This window comes from Vulpes vulpes, chromosome 4 (assembly GCF_048418805.1).
Source record: "Vulpes vulpes isolate BD-2025 chromosome 4, VulVul3, whole genome shotgun sequence".
NCBI lineage: Eukaryota > Metazoa > Chordata > Mammalia > Carnivora > Canidae > Vulpes > Vulpes vulpes.
The window spans coordinates 83,387,859-83,405,511 of record NC_132783.1 but is presented as its reverse complement, the minus strand read 5'-3'; the positions used below and the strand labels follow the sequence as shown (position 1 = coordinate 83,405,511).

General features: G+C 38.9%; 2 protein-coding genes across 7 annotated transcripts in view; one reads left to right on the top strand and one right to left on the bottom strand.

Moving 5' to 3' along the window:
- FAM149B1 (family with sequence similarity 149 member B1) overlaps positions 1-7,889 on the bottom strand; it is a 71,830-nt gene extending 63,941 nt beyond the window's left edge. For 3 of the 5 annotated variants that reach the window (XM_026004412.2, XM_026004420.2, XM_072755054.1), the window contains exons 1-3: positions 7,758-7,889; positions 2,567-2,671; positions 904-1,033 (exon numbers count right to left, since the gene is read on the bottom strand). In XM_026004412.2, coding sequence (XP_025860197.1) covers positions 904-1,033; positions 2,567-2,671; positions 7,758-7,804 — 282 coding nt within the window. In that variant the 5' untranslated portion in view covers positions 7,805-7,889. The remainder of the gene's footprint in view (positions 1-903; positions 1,034-2,566; positions 2,672-7,757) is intronic. The other 2 variants (XM_072755052.1, XM_072755053.1) reach the window with 2 other exon arrangements.
- Positions 7,890-7,956: 67 nt separating this feature from the next.
- The window catches only part of ECD (ecdysoneless cell cycle regulator), a 28,099-nt gene continuing 18,402 nt past the window's right edge, over positions 7,957-17,653 (top strand). The window contains exons 1-6 of one of the 2 annotated variants that reach the window (XM_026004393.2): positions 7,957-8,238; positions 10,057-10,274; positions 13,016-13,133; positions 15,981-16,068; positions 16,152-16,330; positions 17,397-17,589. In XM_026004393.2, coding sequence (XP_025860178.2) covers positions 8,039-8,238; positions 10,057-10,274; positions 13,016-13,133; positions 15,981-16,068; positions 16,152-16,330; positions 17,397-17,589 — 996 coding nt within the window. In that variant the 5' untranslated portion in view covers positions 7,957-8,038. Of the gene's footprint in view, positions 8,610-10,056; positions 10,275-13,015; positions 13,134-15,980; positions 16,069-16,151; positions 16,331-17,396; positions 17,590-17,653 lie in introns of both variants that reach the window. The other variant, XM_072755051.1, reaches the window with a different exon arrangement.

Genomic DNA, 17,653 nt, shown 5'->3' with positions numbered 1-17,653 from the left:
AAATAAAATCTTAAAAATAAAATAAAATTTTCTTTTAAGGTTTTGATCTTTTAAAAATAATATTTTATAATGGTATTCATATGGGGAATATATAAAAAATAGTGAAAGAGATTAATGGGGAAAGGAGAGAAAATGAGTGGGAAATATCAGTGAGGGGGACAGAACATGAGAGACTCATGGGAAATGAACAAGAGGTGGTGGAAAGGGAGGTGGGTGGGGGGATGGGGTGACTGGGTGATGGGCACTGGCGGGGGCACCTGATGGGATGAGCACCGGGTGTTATACTATATGTTGGCAAATCGAACTCCGATAAAAAAAACATACAAAAATAAATAAAATAAATATTTAATAATGGGAAACAGCCATAAATAAGTAAATAAATAAATTAATTAGTCAATCTCTTCTCAACACCTAATAAATAATGACTGAATAACATTTTGGGCAGATATCTTTAGTCCTTTTTTCTAATATGTATATAAGCAAAAATATATGTAAACTCAGAACCACACTATCCATATTATTTTTAATCTGCTTTTTTCATTTAATCATATATCATAATCATTTTCCCAGTCTATAGTAGCTTAATAATCAAGTTCCAAGAATAATTTAAACAACAGGTAACAGTGGTGAAGAGACACATTAGTGGACTACACAAAGCAAAAGGTGTAGACCCAGGGCCCAGTTTCATACTAATGTTAAGTCTAACACTAACATTTTAAAGGATCAACTACTGTATCCATAAAACAGCAAATACTGAAAGAGGGTAAAAACTGATGAGAAGTATTAAAATGTAAAAAACCAATGTTCAAGAGTGAGGAATGAAATATACTGACAAAACTGACAAATCCTAACTCCCAGAATAGTCTCCCAAGTACTCCATCAGACCAATAACATACAACTCACACCATATCCCCAGGAGAAGTCCGAGCTGCCTTCCGTAGAGATCCCTGTGCCTGTATAGCTTAGAAAAGCAGATCTTGAATTCCCAGTGTCAGCGGATGTAAAAGGTGATTCTTGTGTAATGTCAGAGTCACTAAATGCAAAATTTGGAAGAAGAGAGAAAACAGAAAAATTCTTATACTTTCTCAAGTTTCTGTAGCATTAACTACTCAGCAATTTACTAGGTGGCAAGCATGTATACAATCCACAGAAGCAAAAATAAATGAAGAATTTAATATTTAAACATCATGGAAAAGTCTTAATTCCTACAGAATTGATGACAGTGATTCTAAATAATTCTAGTCATAGTTTGCAACAAATACTTTAACATTCAACTTACCATTTCAGAAATATGAACAGTAATATTTGAACTTGTATGGCACTTTTACAGTTTACCAAGCACTTTTATAGATATAATCCCATTTTATCCTCACAACAACCTGGTGATGTAGAAGTCAACTGACCCCATCTAAAAATTTTTTTAAGTTTTTTTTTTTTTTTAATTTAAGTACACTTTACATTCAATGTGGGGCTCAAACTCATGACCCTGAAATCAAGAGTTGCATGCTCTTCCAACTAAGCCAGCCAAACACCTCAATTAACCCCATTTTAAAGACGATCTGAGATTGAGTTTTAGGCTTTGCTTTTTTTATTTTAATTTTTATTTTTAAACATTTTACCTATGCATTTGAGAGAGAGAATAACAGAGGGAGACAGCAGGGACAAAGGGGAGCGGAGAAACAGACTTCCCGCTGAGCAAGATGCCTGACTTCAGGCTCAATCCCAGGACCCTGAGACCATTACCTGAGCCAAAGGCAGATGCTTAATAGACTGAGCCACCCAGGTGCCCCTGGTTCTAGATTTTGAAAACTGGTTTTATGACTATAATTTTTCTATGATACCACGTTGCTTCTCAGAACCCTCTTTGAAATTACAGTATGCTCTGTTTCTTAAAATGATAACTGCAGCTAATACTTACTCATTAACCATTATGTCAGTCGTGCCAAGTTTTACATATTTACCTCATTTATATCCACAATACCCTTTAAGAGATACTATTACCGGGATCCCTGGGTGGCGCAGCGGTTTAGCGCCTGCCTTTGGCCCAGGGCCCGATCCTGGAGACCCGGGATCGAGTCCCATGTCGGGCTCCCGGTGCATGGAGCCTGCTTCTCCCTCTGCCTATGTCTCTGCCTCTCTCTCTCTCTCTCTCTCTTTCTCTCCCCGTGCATGGAGCCTGCTTCTCCCTCTGCCTGTGTCTCTGCCTCTCTCTCTCTCTGTGTGTGACTATTATGAATAAATAAAAATTTAAAAGATACTATTATCTGGTAAGTAACTTGCCCACTGTTACCCAGGTAATAAGTGGCAGAGCCAGGATTAAAAATCAGATGTTAGACTCCTTCTGAGTCTTGGCTTTTGAGTATGTCAAAATACTACTTTTCAAGGGTTATAAGTATGATGTTTCCATTAGCTGTTCCAAAATGAAAACTGAATGGTACTGAAATGTGATAAAAATTATTGTTTTGTTTCATTAGTACAAGACTAGGTATCAAGTCTAAACAAAAAAATACTTTTGCCATTATCAAGTGTAATAAGCAAACAAGTACACTTTGTGTTATTATATTACCTTTGGGAACTTGTGTCTTTTTCATGGCTGTCATTAGTAGAAGAAATTTCTTCCAGCTGCTCTGGAAGGGGATGATGATTAACAGCGTGTTTTGTTATTCCTTTCCTGTGAAAGATTTTTTAAAAAGTTATATTTCCTGTGAAGAAAAAATATATACTTTTCAATAACTTGACTACAGGTTAGTCACCTACTTCCTGCTGCTCTGAGACTGCACTGTCCTATGTGCTAGCCACTAAAACCAGCAGTTAAAATGTGGTTAGTCAAGGAGCAGCTGGGTGGCTTAGTGATTGAGCATCTGCCTTTGACTCAGGTTGGGGTCCTGGGATGGAGTCCCCACATCAGGCCCTGCAGGGAGCCTGCTTCTCCCTCTGCCTATGTCTCTGACTCTGTGTCTCTCATGAATAAATAAATAAAATCTTTTAAAAATAAAATAAATTAAATTAAATTAAAATGTGGTTAGTTGGCATGATGAGCACCAGGTATTGTACGGAAATGCTGAATCACTATATTGTACACCTGAAACTAATATTACATTGTATGTTAACTGGAATTTAAATAAAAACTTATATTCTTAAAATTAATTTCACTGAAAACTTAAATTACAGTAAGTTATAACCCCACACCTATTAGAATAACTAGTACAAAATATAGTAATAACATTAAATGCAAACAAGGATGTGTAGAAACCAGATGTCTCATACACTGCTGGTGGAAAGGTAAAAAGGTATAGCCAATCTGGAACAGTCTCACAGTTTCTTTTTTTTTTTTTTTTTAAGATTTTTAATTTTTATTTTAAGAGTGAGAAAGAATGAGTGGAGGGCAGAGAAAGAGGAAGAAGCAAGTTCCGCTGAGGAGCCCCACACAAAGCTCTCCATTATAAGACCGTGGGATCATGACCTGAGCCAAAGGCAGATGCTTAACCAACCCCTGAGCCACCACAACGCCCCAATTTTTAAAAAAATTTATTTATGAGAGAGAGTGAGAGAAAGTGTGCATGGGAAGGAGCAGAGGTAAAGGGACAAGCAGGCTCTGCACAGAGCATGGAGCCCAACATAGGGCTCTATGCGGGGTTTGATCCCAGGACCCTGAGATCATGACCTGAGCTGAAACCAAGAGATGGATACTTAACTGCCTGAAATCACCCAGGTGCCCCAGTTTCATAGTTTCTAATCAACTAGTACCAATGTCAGTTTCCTAGCTTTGACATACTAGTTACATAAGTTGTCATCATTAAGGGAAGGTACGTGAAAGGTTCATGGGATCTATGCATGATTTTTTAACATACATAGTCTATAATTGAGTCTATAGTGAGTCTATAATTATTTCAAAATAAAAAGGCAAAAAACAAATTTCATCTGTTCTATTTTTTTTAACATGACTACCTGAAAATTTAATATTCCTTATGTGGCTGTATATTTCTATTGGACAGAGCTGCACTAGGGAGTTCAACATGTACATTAAACTAAGGGATCAATTATATGTTCCAGTCTTTTTGTTTTAAGATTTTATTTATTTATTCATAGAGACACAGAGAGAAAATGAGAGGCAGAGACACAGGCAGAGGGAGAAGCAGGCTCTATGCAGAGAGCCTGGCGGGGGACTTGATCCAGGGTCTCCAGGATCACACCCTGGGCTGCAGGCGGCGCTATACCGCTGCACCACCGGGGCTGCCCTATATGTTCCAGTCTTTTTTTCTTTTTTTAATATGTTCCAGTCTTAATCATCTATAGTAGACCTTCCTCTCCCCAAAATTCTGTAATAAAATAAGTTTAGGAAATGTGATAAGCTAAACAAAGTACATACGTTTCTTTATAAAAGGCCTCCTTAGGGCCTTTCATATGTAAATGTATATTATAAATCTCTAATACTCTTATTTCATAGGCAAGGAAAGTGAAGCACAGAGAGATTAAGTAACCTGCTTAAGGGATGCCTGGGTGGCTCAGCGGTTGAGCATCTGCCTTCAGCCCAGGGCGTGTTTCTGAAGTCCCGGGACCCAGTCCCACGTCGGGCTCCCTGCATGGAGCCAGCTTCTCCCTCTGCCTGTGTCTCTGCCTCTCTCTCTCTCTCTCTCTCTCTCTCTGTATCTCTCATGAATAAATAAATAAAATCTTTTGTAACCTGCTTAAGGTCATATGCCTAGGAAGTGATGGGAGCCAGGATTCAAATCCAAGTACTCTGGCTCTGAGGTTTCTCAGACCAAATGAATAATTTGAGATTTTAGTGAATTGTACCATTTTTGTATATAAGGATAAAGCTAAGGGCCCAGTCAGCAGAGTTTGTACTTTAAACTATTTCTCAAATGGTGGGGATGGGTTTGTGCAGAGCTATCTGAACTTCCCTCATTCAATGATCCTACAACCGAAAGCTTGTCTTTGAGACAGTAGAAGTGAACAGAAATGTGGATTCCAGCTACAAAACAGAAACATAAGACATTTTTTAGTCTTTCAAAGAAATGTGAGTATGAAATGATTAGGTAACACCAAAGAAACATTAAATTTGATTGTAACACTGCTTTTACATAAGAAAATACCTGGGGGCACCTGGCTGGCTCAGTGGATTAAGTGTCTGCCTTAGGCTCATGTTGTGATCTCAGGGTCCTAGAATTGAGCCCAGCACTGCTCCACGGGGAGTCTGTTTCTTTCTCTCTTTCGGCCCCTCCTTAAACCCCTCCCCTGGCTCATGCTTGCTCTCTCTCACACTCTCTCAAATAAATAAAATCTTTTTTAAAAAAGAAAATACCTATAATTTTTAGAAGTGCATACTGAAGTATATAGGGGTGAAATGATAGTGTCTGGGATTTTGCTTCATTATTTACAGATGATGGACAGAGAAAATGAAAAAAGATAAAGATGAAGATGAAGCAAATATATCAAATTTGTGATAATTGTTGAATGTGGGTGATAGGTGGTTAATTATATTATTTGCTATAAACATACATGTGTATGTTTGAAATTTATCACTTTTTAAGTGTTAAGCCGTATGCTGAAAATCCCTTTTTTTTTCAAACTCTTTTCAATATCCATAATTTGGAACTAATAGGGAGAAACCTAAAGTTACTTATTCAAACCAAATTATCATAACACCTAAAGTAAAAATCGCTTTTATTTTACTGTCATTGAGGTACATATAATCTTCATTATTTTCATTATTCTTATCCTCCTGACTCCTCTACAGAATCTTTGGAGGGGTTGCTTTTAGGGAGTATCAAAACAACAATAGAGAACAAGTACCCTAACTATACTGGGGTAATCCTCACCCACTAAATGCCTACCAACAACTTTTTCCATAAATATGTATTTTTTTTACTCTCAGAATGGTCAGAATTAATTAAAAGCAGATGTTTAGCTGAGCCCTGTTCCCTTTATTAGAAAATTACTTTCTTCTTCATACTTCCTAAAAAGCTTATTGTCTGAATTGCTACTGTATAAATATCCTATTACTTAGTGGATAATAAGCTTCTTAAATTAAGGCAAGAAGAGATCACAGATTTTCTTTGTATGTCTGTTGTACCAAGTAAAGGTGGGAAAGGACAGGAAATAACCAACTACTGAGAATCTACTATGTGTCAAGCCCTGTGCCATCACTTTGGATATGCTTTATTTTTTTTAAAAGATTTTATTTATTTGAGAAAGAGCACAAGCGGAGGGGGGGGGGGGAGGAGCAGAGGGAAACGTAGACTCCCCAGTGAGCAGGGAGCTCAAGGTGGAGCTCAATCCCAGGACCCTGGGACCACTACCGGAGCCAAAGGGAGACACTTGACCAAGTGAGCCACCCAGGCTCCCCTTAGATATGCTTTTATTTGTTTATTTTATTTTTTAAAGATTTTATTTATTCATGAGAGACACAGGCAGAGACAGGCAGAGGGAAAAGCAGGCTCCATGCAGGGAGCCTGACGTGGGACTCCATCCTAGGACTCCAGGATCACGCCCGGGGCTGAAGGCAGACGCTAAACCTCTAAGCCACCCAGGGATCCCCCAGATATGCTTTTAGATAAAGTCTTAGTCCTATATTACAGAAATGAATGCTCAAATATTTAGTAATCTGCTTAAAAGTCACATGACTAGAAAAGAGCCTAGCCAGAAACCCAGATTGACTGAAGATTCCATGCTTGTTATTACCATATGTAGTTAGTATTTAATTAATAAATGTATGGTTGCTAAAATTACATGGCTCTATGGAGAGAAAAAAAGTTGGGAGTTGAGTATAAAAAGCCTAAGCTCAAAACCTATTGGTTATATAATCTTAGGATGTGTAACCTTTCTGATATTTCATGCTCTGAAACACTGAAAGACAATCATGCCCATCTTACAGGGTTGTTGCAAGGATCAAGAGGTGAAAGTCGTTTTGAAAGTGAAAGCATTAACAAATGTACAACATTATCATTACTTGCTAAATTACAATGCCTCACCGTTGTAAGGGACGGGAGGTGGGTCTTTAAGCTTAAATATTTGCTCTCTAGATCAAAACTTATCCTTAAGGATTCCGATGTTTAATTGCAGAGATGAGGAAGTAGTATGTGTCACGATTATGGCCAACGCTTCAGGGTCAGACTGACACCCGGTTTGTGTGCTCCACTGCCTTCTGCCTGTTTAATCTTTGACCTGCTTCAATCTTAAATCTGGGACATTTGCAGAATGTAAAAAATAATATTCCCTATTCTGTATCCCTGCTGATAGGATTAAGTGAGTCAATGCATGTAATCAGCTTTGCATGGTGCCTGGCACTAGATAGATATATGGATTTTTTTTTATTAGATTTTAATTTGCCAACATATAGCATAACACCCAGTGCTCATCCCGCCAAGTGGCACTAGATATACTTAACTTTGTTGTAGCACTCAGTCACCTATTAGTACCTTCTCCAGTCGTCAATGGCCTTTGACAGTGAGGCATGAAGCACTGAGAAAACTACAAATGCCACAGGAGACCCAGTCCCTGAATTCAGTAAGTGCAGCCCGGGAGGGCCAAGTCCTAGGACAGCACAAGTGACACGCCCTTAGCTGGACAAGGGAGACAGACCGGGCAGCGTCTGACAACTCTGGGAGGAGAGAATTCCAAAGAAAACGTTCCTTTCCCCACCCTGGGAACGGGAAGGTGAGAAGCACCGGTTGGGAAGGATCCCGACCGGAGCGCCCGGGGCCCCGCCTCAGCCTCCCCCGGCCCGCGCTGGGAGGGCTGAGCAGTCCACTCACAGCTCCAAGCTCTGTGGCACCGCCTTCCGAGTATATCTGGAGATCATCCTCCTCTTCCTCCTCTGCCGCGAAGGGGGCGGGCACGCCAGGGTGGGGGCCTCCGGGCCTGGCCCTCCCGCCGGCTGCGGCCCGGCCCCCTCCGGCCACCTCCCGGCCCCGTCACGCCCCGTCGCCTAGACTCCGGACCGCCGCCACTCCTAGAGTCCCCACCCCTCCGGCCCTCCGCCCTCCCTGCTTCCCCGCGGGGGCGGAAGTGACGAAAGCACCGGGGCACCCGCCTAATGCTCCGGTGGACGCGCAGCAGTGACGCCACCGGGGGTTCTTTGCGAGCTTCCGCTGGCCTCAGGTGCCCGGGAGACGTCGGGACTGACCTTGGGCCGGGCTTTGGCTGCCACTGGCCGCTCCGGACCCGCTCCCGCGGTGGGAGGGGCGGCCGAGGAGAGGTGCCGCGGCGGAGACGCGTGGGGGAGGCCCGGGAATCGTAAGCGGAATTGGCTTCCTTCCGTCTAGTGAGGAGCACTAGACTCCGGCCCAGCCCTCTGCTGCGCCGTCGCTCCTCTTTCTCTGCGTGTCGGTTTTCTCACTTGTACAGCAAGGAGTTAGCCCGAGTGATCTCAAAATCCCTTCCTGTTCGGACACTAAGTTCTTTTTTTTTTTTTTTTTTTTAATTTATGATAGTCACAGAGAGAGAGAGAGGCAGAGACACAGGCAGAGGGAGAAGCAGGCTCCATGCACCGGGAGCCCGACGTGGGATTCGATCCCGGGTCTCCAGGATCGCGCCCTGGGCCAAAGGCAGGCGCCAAACCGCTGCGCCACCCAGGGATCCCTGGACACTAAGTTCTATATAAAAATGTGTGCCTTACATTATGGGGTTGGGTGGATGGGAGTATCCGCCCCTCGGGGTTGGGAAGCCAGATGATGATTTGGACAGACTGGAGAGAAGATGCAGGTTCCCCTCGACCTCGTCTTATCAGCCCGTTAGGAAACCGAATAAGAATAAAAATCGAATTGTGCCTTGCAGTGGGCACATCCAGCGCGGTGCGTCCTCTAGCAAGGCTCATCTGGCAGCAGCAGTTAGCTGGTACTTGTGTTTGTAAGGGAGACCCTTAGAAAATAGAGCTATTTCCCTCCTCTTGAGACTTGAAAACGGGGTTAGTTTCAGGACAGCTGTAGGATCAAGAACCATGGGCAAATTATTTTGGTGGAAGATGATGGGACATGAATGTTTTTGTGGTTTTGAACTCCCCTGTGCTGGACAATATTCATAAAACGAAATTTAAATTCTGCGGAGTGAAGGTTCAGAGCTGCTTTTTTTTTTTTTTTTAACAGTGTACGTGTTGTTTTTTTAAAAGATTTATTTATTTGTTTATTCATGAGACACACACACACAGAGGCAGAGACACAGGCAGAGGGAGAAGCAGAATCCACGCAGAGAGCCCGACGTGGGACTTGGTCCTGGGTCACCAGGATCACGCCCTGGGCAGAAGGTGGCACTAAACCGCTGGGCCACCGGGGCTGCCCTCTTTGGGGCTGCCCTCTTTTCTTACTTTGGATAAATTTTATATTCCTTTCTCTGTTTATAAATTTTTATTTATTTTTTTTTGAAGATTTTATTTATTTATTCATGAGAGACACAGAGAGAGGCAGAGGGAGAAGCAGGCCCCACGCAGGGAGCCCGACGTGAGACTCGATCCTGAGTCTCCAGGATCAGGTCCTGGGCTGAAGGCAGGCGCTAAACCGCTGAGCCACCGGGGCTGCCCCAGAGCTTTTAAAAAACAATTTAAACTAGGAGAGGAATTCGGAAGTAAAAGAGTAACATTCTCATTCTACAGTTAAGGAAAAAGCCCCAGAAAGAAATTGAGGTGCTCAAAGTGACACAACTAATTTCGTGGCAGAGCTGGGGCTTCTGATAGTATTTCACATAAGCTGTTATTGCAGTGCTTCTCAAAGTGTGTTATGCATGCACACTAGCGCTAGTACAGGGGCAGACCTTTTATTTTATTCTTGCATACCTATTAGTTAATTTGGGAATGTGATACTCAACATCTATTTACTGTACTGTATGAAAAGTTCTAATATAGTTTTAAGGATGAAGAACATAATTTTAAGTTTAAAAATCATTATAAGAATATTAAATGGGTGTTACCACTCATACTTGATCAAGGCAAAAAATTAAAATGAGAGTATGTGGGTAACTGAATTTTGGAAGACAATGGAATCATGTAGGATAGTTCAGAGAATTGGATTTTACTTCTACATTACTCTGTGTGGTTTTACATTGTTGAAACTTTAAATGTAGTTTTCAAAGAAGAATGGAGGAAAATACGAAGCTGGCCACAGTGGAAGACACTGTGGAGTATCACCTGTTCCTGATACCAGATGAACCAAGGGACCCAGAAAAGCACAAAGAGATTCTTCAAAAGTATATTGAGAGGATAATGACTCAGTTTGCACCTATGCTGGCCCCCTATATCTGGCAAAATCAGCCTTTCAATCTCAGATATAAACCAGGGAAAGGTAAGGCTCTTTTCCTTATTTTGATTTTCCTTATTTTGTGTGACATCTAATTCTGACAATGATGTATAATAGTCCATAGTTCATTCAGTCTTGTCAGGAGATTTATAACCTGAACTTTTTTGATTAGTGATGCTTGCCTACATTTGGTTAAATCCTTAAACTTAACCAAACATTTTTTAAAAATTATCTTGATGAAAGCTTTCTAATAGTAATTACCTTAGGAACTAATGTATACTCAACATTATTAAACCATGGCTATTCTTTGCAACTTTACTCTTCTGTGCTGTAATGTATCTAGGAACCTATACTCAACAGGTTCAGGCATCTGGCTTCCTTAACCATAGTTTGCTTTAGTGGTTACTCTGTATTCCTCAGTCTTAATCATGTGTTTAGTAGGCTGCCTATTATTTCACATAGTTGTGAAACTATGTGGCTCTACCTGGCTTATAAAGAGAAATAATTGGGCTTAGCGCCATTATTTGCTACTCAGAAGCATTTTGAGATTGCTTCACTGCTTCCCTGTATTGTTGGTGCTTGACATCTGACCTCTGGCCAAATATGGCACTTTTTCTTATCATTTCATATAGCTTTAGTAAAATGAGGCATGAAGAGGTGACCATGGCTCTTATTTTATGCAGGGTCTTATTTCAGATCAGGAGTCTGGCATCTTTTGATACTGTCAGTTTAGGTTTAGATTTAGTGTTTATCTGTTCTCCTTTGGCTAGCAGTTGCCAGATGTGTTCCCTGGTGTTAATTTTATTGAACTCCTGTTCACTGAAACACATGTGATATTTATTGGCAAGAACACTGGCACATTAGCACAGCACATCCAAAACCAACTCCTTATCTTTTTCCTAGAAAATCTTTTTTACCCAATGTTTTCTTGTCTTGCTTAATGGCACTGCTATCCACCTAGTTATTCAAGTTTGTTAATAATTCAGAATTATACTCAGCTCCTCACTTGACCATGTTCAGTCAGGCGCTGAATCCTAATGTGGTTACTCCTTAAATGTGACCGCTTCTCTACATTTGTTTAGCTACAATCTAGACCCCCTTTATCTCTTCATCTGGAAGACTATAGTAACCCAACTAACCTCTCTGGTTCCAGTGTCTCAATTCTTCACACTGTTGCCAGTTACCTTTGTAAAAACACAAATTTGATCATGTCACTCTTCTGCCTAACATCCTTCACCAGATACCCATTGCTTCTGGATAAATTGAAGTTTAATATATAACGTAGATGAAAATAGACACTCTAATTGGTGCTTCTCTAAGTAAAGAAATTTGAGAGATGTGAGTTGGGGAGAAGAGTTAGCTAGGCTATTCTTCCTACTTTTTTTTTTTTTCCATAGCAGTTCTAGAGACACTCCCCAGTGTGCTTGTTTGATCTTTAGTCTGTTAATGTGGTAGGTTATATTGATTGATTTTCATATACATCACATTGCATTCCAGGAATAAACTCAACTTAGTCGTGGTGTACAATCTTTTAATGTGTTGAATTCAGTTTGCTAGTATTTTGTTGAGGATTTCTGCATCGGTATTCCAGGGATATTGGTCATAGTGTTCATGTATTGTCTTTGGCCTTAGGATGAGGATAATACTGGCCTCACAAAATGGACTTGGGACTGTTCCCTCCTCTTCAGTTGTTTATAAAAGTTTTAGGAGGATTGATGTTAATTCTTCTTTAAACGTTGGCAAAATTTTCTAGTGACTTTTTCTTTGTTGGGAAGTTTTTGGTTACTGATTCAATGTCCTTACTAGTAACCAGTCTATTCAGATTCTCTATTTCTTCATGTTCCAGTCTTAATAGGTTTAGTGTTTCTAAGAATGTACTTATTTCTTCTAAGTTATCCAGTTGTTTGGTACACAATTGTTGATAGTGTTCTCTTATAGTCCTTCTTATTTCTGTAGTATAGATTGCAATATCTGATTTTCATTTCTGATTTTAGTTACTTCCATCTTTTTTTTTTCTTACTAAAGGAGATTTTGTCAATTTTGTGATCTTTCAACAAACCAAATCACTTTATTTTTTTCTGTTGTTTTTCTATTCCCTGTTTCATTAATTTCTGTTCTAATCTTCATTATTTCCCTCCTTCTGCTAGCTTTGGGTTAGCTTTTTCTTGTTCTAGTTCCTTATGGTGTAAAGTTAGGTTGTTGATCTGAGATCTTTATAACTATAAACTTCCTCTTAGCACTGCTTTTAGTATGTCTCATGTTTGTTTTCATTTTCTCCAGGTATTTTCTAATTTCCCTTATGATTTCTTCATTGACCCATAGGGTTGTTTAAGAGTGTATAAAGTTCTACAGATTTTGAATAATGCACTTCTTTAAAAGATTTCTGCTCCATCTAACTCTAGCTTCCTGATATTCCCAGAACACTGTATTGTCTATCATGCTTATATGCCTTTGCACATACTATTCTCTCTTTCTGGAAAGCCTACTTCTAGTCATTCGTCCAAATGAACATAGTTCAGATATCACATTCTATATGCTCACAATCCCCTCAGTGCATACATCTGTTGTCTTATTTTGAGATGGTGTGGTGGTCCGTCTCCTATTGTCTAGATCCTTGGGTCCTCATAAGTAGGCTTCTTATGTCCTGTTCAGCTTTGTAACCCCAACTCCCCATATAGTACCTACAGCATGGTCAGTCAATGAATGTTTATTTGAATGATTACATGTATTTTTATGTGCACTAACAAATTGATTTGATTATATGATTGCTTTTCTCTTGTTTTTAGGAAATGTTCCTGCTCATATGTTTGGTGTGACAAAGTTTGGGGATAACATTGAGGATGAATGGTTTATTGTTTATATAGTAAAGCAAATTACAAAGGAATTTCCAGAGTTAGTAGCAAGGTATTAGTTATTTTAATTATCTAAAGGAATTCTCTTTTGAGACTGACTATATTTTTATCCATTTAGCAAATTTTTTTCAGTAGTCTGGTAGAGACTGTACAAATTTGAGACTTAGATTTTGAAAGCGACTTTATGTTTTCTTTTCTCTTGTCACTTCCTTTTCTTGAGGAAAAATATAAGTACATTGGCGAGTTTAATATCCTCAATTTTTAAACAAAAGCTGCCTATTTTAGTTTTTTTTTTAATACTCATTATGGAAAAAAAAATACTCATTATGGAAGATCAAATACAGATAGTAAATAAAATCCAAACAATACCAAAGGGTGTTTAAAAAAAATCTTAGGGGACATCTGGGTGGCTCAATGGGTAAGCCCCTGCCTTCGGCCCAGGGCATGATCCTGGAGTCCTGGGATCAAATCCCACATCGGGCTCCCTGCATGGATCCTGCTTCTGTCTCTGCCTATGTCTCTGCCTCTCTCTCTCTCTGTGTGTCTCTCATGAATAAATAAATAAGAATTTAAAAAAAAAAATCTTAGAAAAAAATTCCATTTGCAGGTACATGTATACATTTGACAGATTACTCTATCTTCCTCTATTATACCTTAGCTGTATATTTTTTTTTTTGAGAAATCACATATGGAGAATTTTAAAGAAAAATCAGAACAGTTATATTAAAAGCAAAGTAGGTAAAACTGCATTCTAAATCTATTCAAAATGGGAACTGATAGTTCTCTATAATTACCAAGTTGTGTCAGCAGAGGGCAGTTCACCCATTTGCCACGTTATCCTAGTTTTTCTGTCAGCCTCCAAATTCTGATCTGTACACCCAACCTCTTCCCCAGCAGAACAAAAAGAAAAACAACTTTGAAAACTTCTATCAAAATTTCAAACATTAAAATAAAAAGAATGAACCCACATGTACTCATCACCTAGCTTTAACAATTATCAACTCATGAACATTCCTACTTTATCTATACCTTTCCCCTACTCCATTACATAGCAAGATTATTTTAAAGCAAATCACCAATAGTATGCCATTTGATCTTTAAATACTTTAAGATGTAAATATAAAAGATAACTCTTGTTTTAAACATTACTATTACTACATCTCAAAATAATTAGCAATAATTTCTTAATGATAAAATTTTAAGTACACAAACACAAAGATAGTCATTCCTTCTTTTTACAAGGATAATAGGGCGAGGGCAATGCCTTATGTGTATGGATTCTGATCTTTATATAATCATGACCTATACCTACAAACCAGGCCTCTACAGCTTTTTAAATAATAGGCATCTACTGTCTTGTCAGTTTCTTTTTTTAATGAGAAAAAGAAAGAACTTCTATCTTTGCCAGATTAATCTTCCTAAGGTAGTGCTCTAACCCTTTTCTACACTGCCTTGAAATCTTTCATTCCTTTTCTATATAAAACTAAGCTCATTCTCAATGACTCTGTTAACATTTAAAACTCTTCAGAAAATGATATAACTGCCTTTTTTTTTAAGATCTATTTATTTGAAAGGGAGAGAGAGAGAGCGAGAGCACACACAAGCAGGAGGGGCAGAGGGAGAGATATTGAGAATCTCAAGTAGACTCCATGCTGAGCCTGGAGTCTGACGCAGGGCTCAATCTCCCGACCCTCAGATCATGACCTGAGCCAAAACCAAGAGTCAGGTGCTCAGCCCAGGCACCCCATAACTGTTCTGTTCTAGTCTTAGTCTTTACTAATTGTCATTCTCCAAATATCCACCTCAAATAGCTATTTCTGTGATTATGCTTATGCTAATCCCTCTTCTAAGAACATCTCTCCTTTTCTCCTTATGTCTCCACCATTAAAATTGAAAAGATCTAGAACAGTATATAAAATACACTACCTTTTGTGTGACAAGAGAAGAAAATAAGAATTTATATTCCTATTTGCTAGATTATGCATAAGCAACCTCTAGAAGGATAAGTAAGAAATAACAATGGTTTGAGGATAGGAATGGGGCATATAGGGACAAAAGGAGGAAGGAAACTTTTTCAGTGTGTAACTTTATGTATTTTTTAAAAGTTTGGCAATGTGACTATCTTACCTATTCAAAAACTTAAATTTAGGGGTGCCTGGGTCACTCAACTGGTTAAGCATCCAGGTCTTGATTTCAGCTCAAGTCATGATCTCTCTGCCCCTCCCCCTGCTCATGTGCTTTCTCTCTTTCCATCTCTCTCAAATAAATAAATATATCTTAAAAAAAATCTTTAAACATTTTTTAATTTTAAAAAAGTGATACAAATGAGGCAAAACAAAATTATCTCTCAAGGTCCAAGTAACTTTTCTATAAATGCTTTCCTAATCTTGGCTCTATGTGATTTTTTTTAAAATTTTTATTTATTTATGATAGTCACACAGAGAGAGAGAGGCAGAGACATAGGCAGAGGGAGAAGCAGGCTCCATGCACTGGGAGCCCGACGTGGGATTCGATCCCGGGTCTCCAGGATCGTGCCCTGGGCCAAAGGCAGGCGCTAAACTGCTACGCCACCCAGGGATCCCTCTATGTGATTTTTTTCTTCCTTTGACACCCTATTATATAGTTCCATATTTTGTCTGGTGTTACTTATTTATGTACTTATTTTTTCTCCTTATCATCTCTCTCAAACTCCCTTTATTTTAGAATCTCTTTCAGTATTTCATATTTCAGTATTTCAGTATTTCAGTCTTAAGTATTTTGCTTTGTTATAATAATCTACACATAGCATATACTCAGATGTTTACTAAAATGAAAGAAAAAAATATTAGAATAAATGTATCTTGATTAGTAGCATATATGTGCTTTTTTGAACGCATAATTGGAATTTCTTTTGCATTAGGATTGAAGACAATGATGGTGAATTCTTGTTAATAGAAGCTGCTGACTTTCTCCCTAAATGGTTGGATCCTGATAATAGTGCCAATAGGGTAAGTATCATGTTGTAACATTTTTCACACATACCTAGATTTTGTCAGTGCCCAGAATGAAAATTAAAATGTGCATTTTGCAGGTGTTTTTCCAGCATGGAGAATTGTGCCTTATTCCTGCACCAAGGAAACCTGGCACAATGTCCTGGCTACCCACCACACCCCCAACGGTCCCACAAGCATTGAATATAATCTCAACACACCCAGAAGAAATTTTGGCTTCAGAATCTATACGAGCTGCAGTGAATAGACGCATCAGAGGGTAAGTAAAATATTTTCATTGCTAGTCAAGGAGCCTTTTGCTTTCTTTTCTTTTTTTTATTTTTTATTTATTTATTTATTTATTTATTTATTTATTTATTTATTTATTTATTTATTTTTGCCTTTTGCTTTAATGCAGCTCAAGTCTTTGGTTGCATGTAGAATTTCTTTCACCTTTAATGCTCATTTTCATTCTGTCTTCTTCCTTCATGAAAGTGACTAACAAATTAAACTTACATGTTCTAAAATTAAGAAATAGATACATCTTTTAATTCCCGTTCATGGGTGTTAATATTCCACTCCCAATATTTTTGTACTGCTTTACTTATGTACTATATCCATAGGTAAAAATTTTAAGACATACAGGACTGAAAACATAAGGGAGTGCAATGTACTCTGTGGTTCTGAGGCTCTGTGTGGGATTCTTTTACCTATGTGGAACACTTTAGGCTCTATTCAAAGGAGATAGTCTTCACCTAATAACATTAGTTCAGCCTTTTAGATTTAAGTACCTATTTAAAGTTTAGCACTAATCAAGTTTTAACAATATAAAATCTCTTTTAACTTTTTCAATATACTTTGTAACATTGTTTTAGAAGAAAAAAACTCTGATTTTATCCTTATTTCAAAGAATAGTAGAATTTTTGTTTTGTCTTTATTGAACTACTTTGTTTTTCTTTAAGGATTTTGTTTATTTCAGACAGAGCATGAGCCAGAGAGTTGTGGGGGAAGAAGGCGCAGAGGGAGAAGGAGACTCCTACTGACAGGGAGCCCATCGTGGGATGGGATCCTGGGATCATGACCTGAGCTGAAAGCAGACACTTAACTGACTGAGCCACCCTAGTGCCCCTGCTGAACTACTTTAATTCCTTTTCTTTAGTTTCCATTTCTTCCTACTTTTGCTCATTCCCTTTCTTTTGTGCAGTTTTTAGTGTATATGGTAGCTTTATCTTCACCTTCCTTGTCATTCTACATTTTACTCTAATGAACCAAGATGATATAAGGAGAAGTAAATGGGAGAAGAATTCTAGATACATATCATTAAATAATTATTTTATCTGATACAGATACCCAGAAAAAATTCAAGCCTCCCTTCACCGTGCACACTGCTTCCTTCCAGCCAGCATTGTAGCGTTGTTAAAGCAGCACCCCCGATTGGTGGCTGCGGGAGTCCAGGCGTTTTACCTACGGGACCCCATTGACCTGCGAGCCTGCCGTGTTTTCAAGACTTTCTTGCCTGAAACACGAATAATGACATCGGTAAGATAGCTTTCTTGATCACTTAGGTTGTGTCACTGGAAAGAGAGTTGAACATGATTGTAAT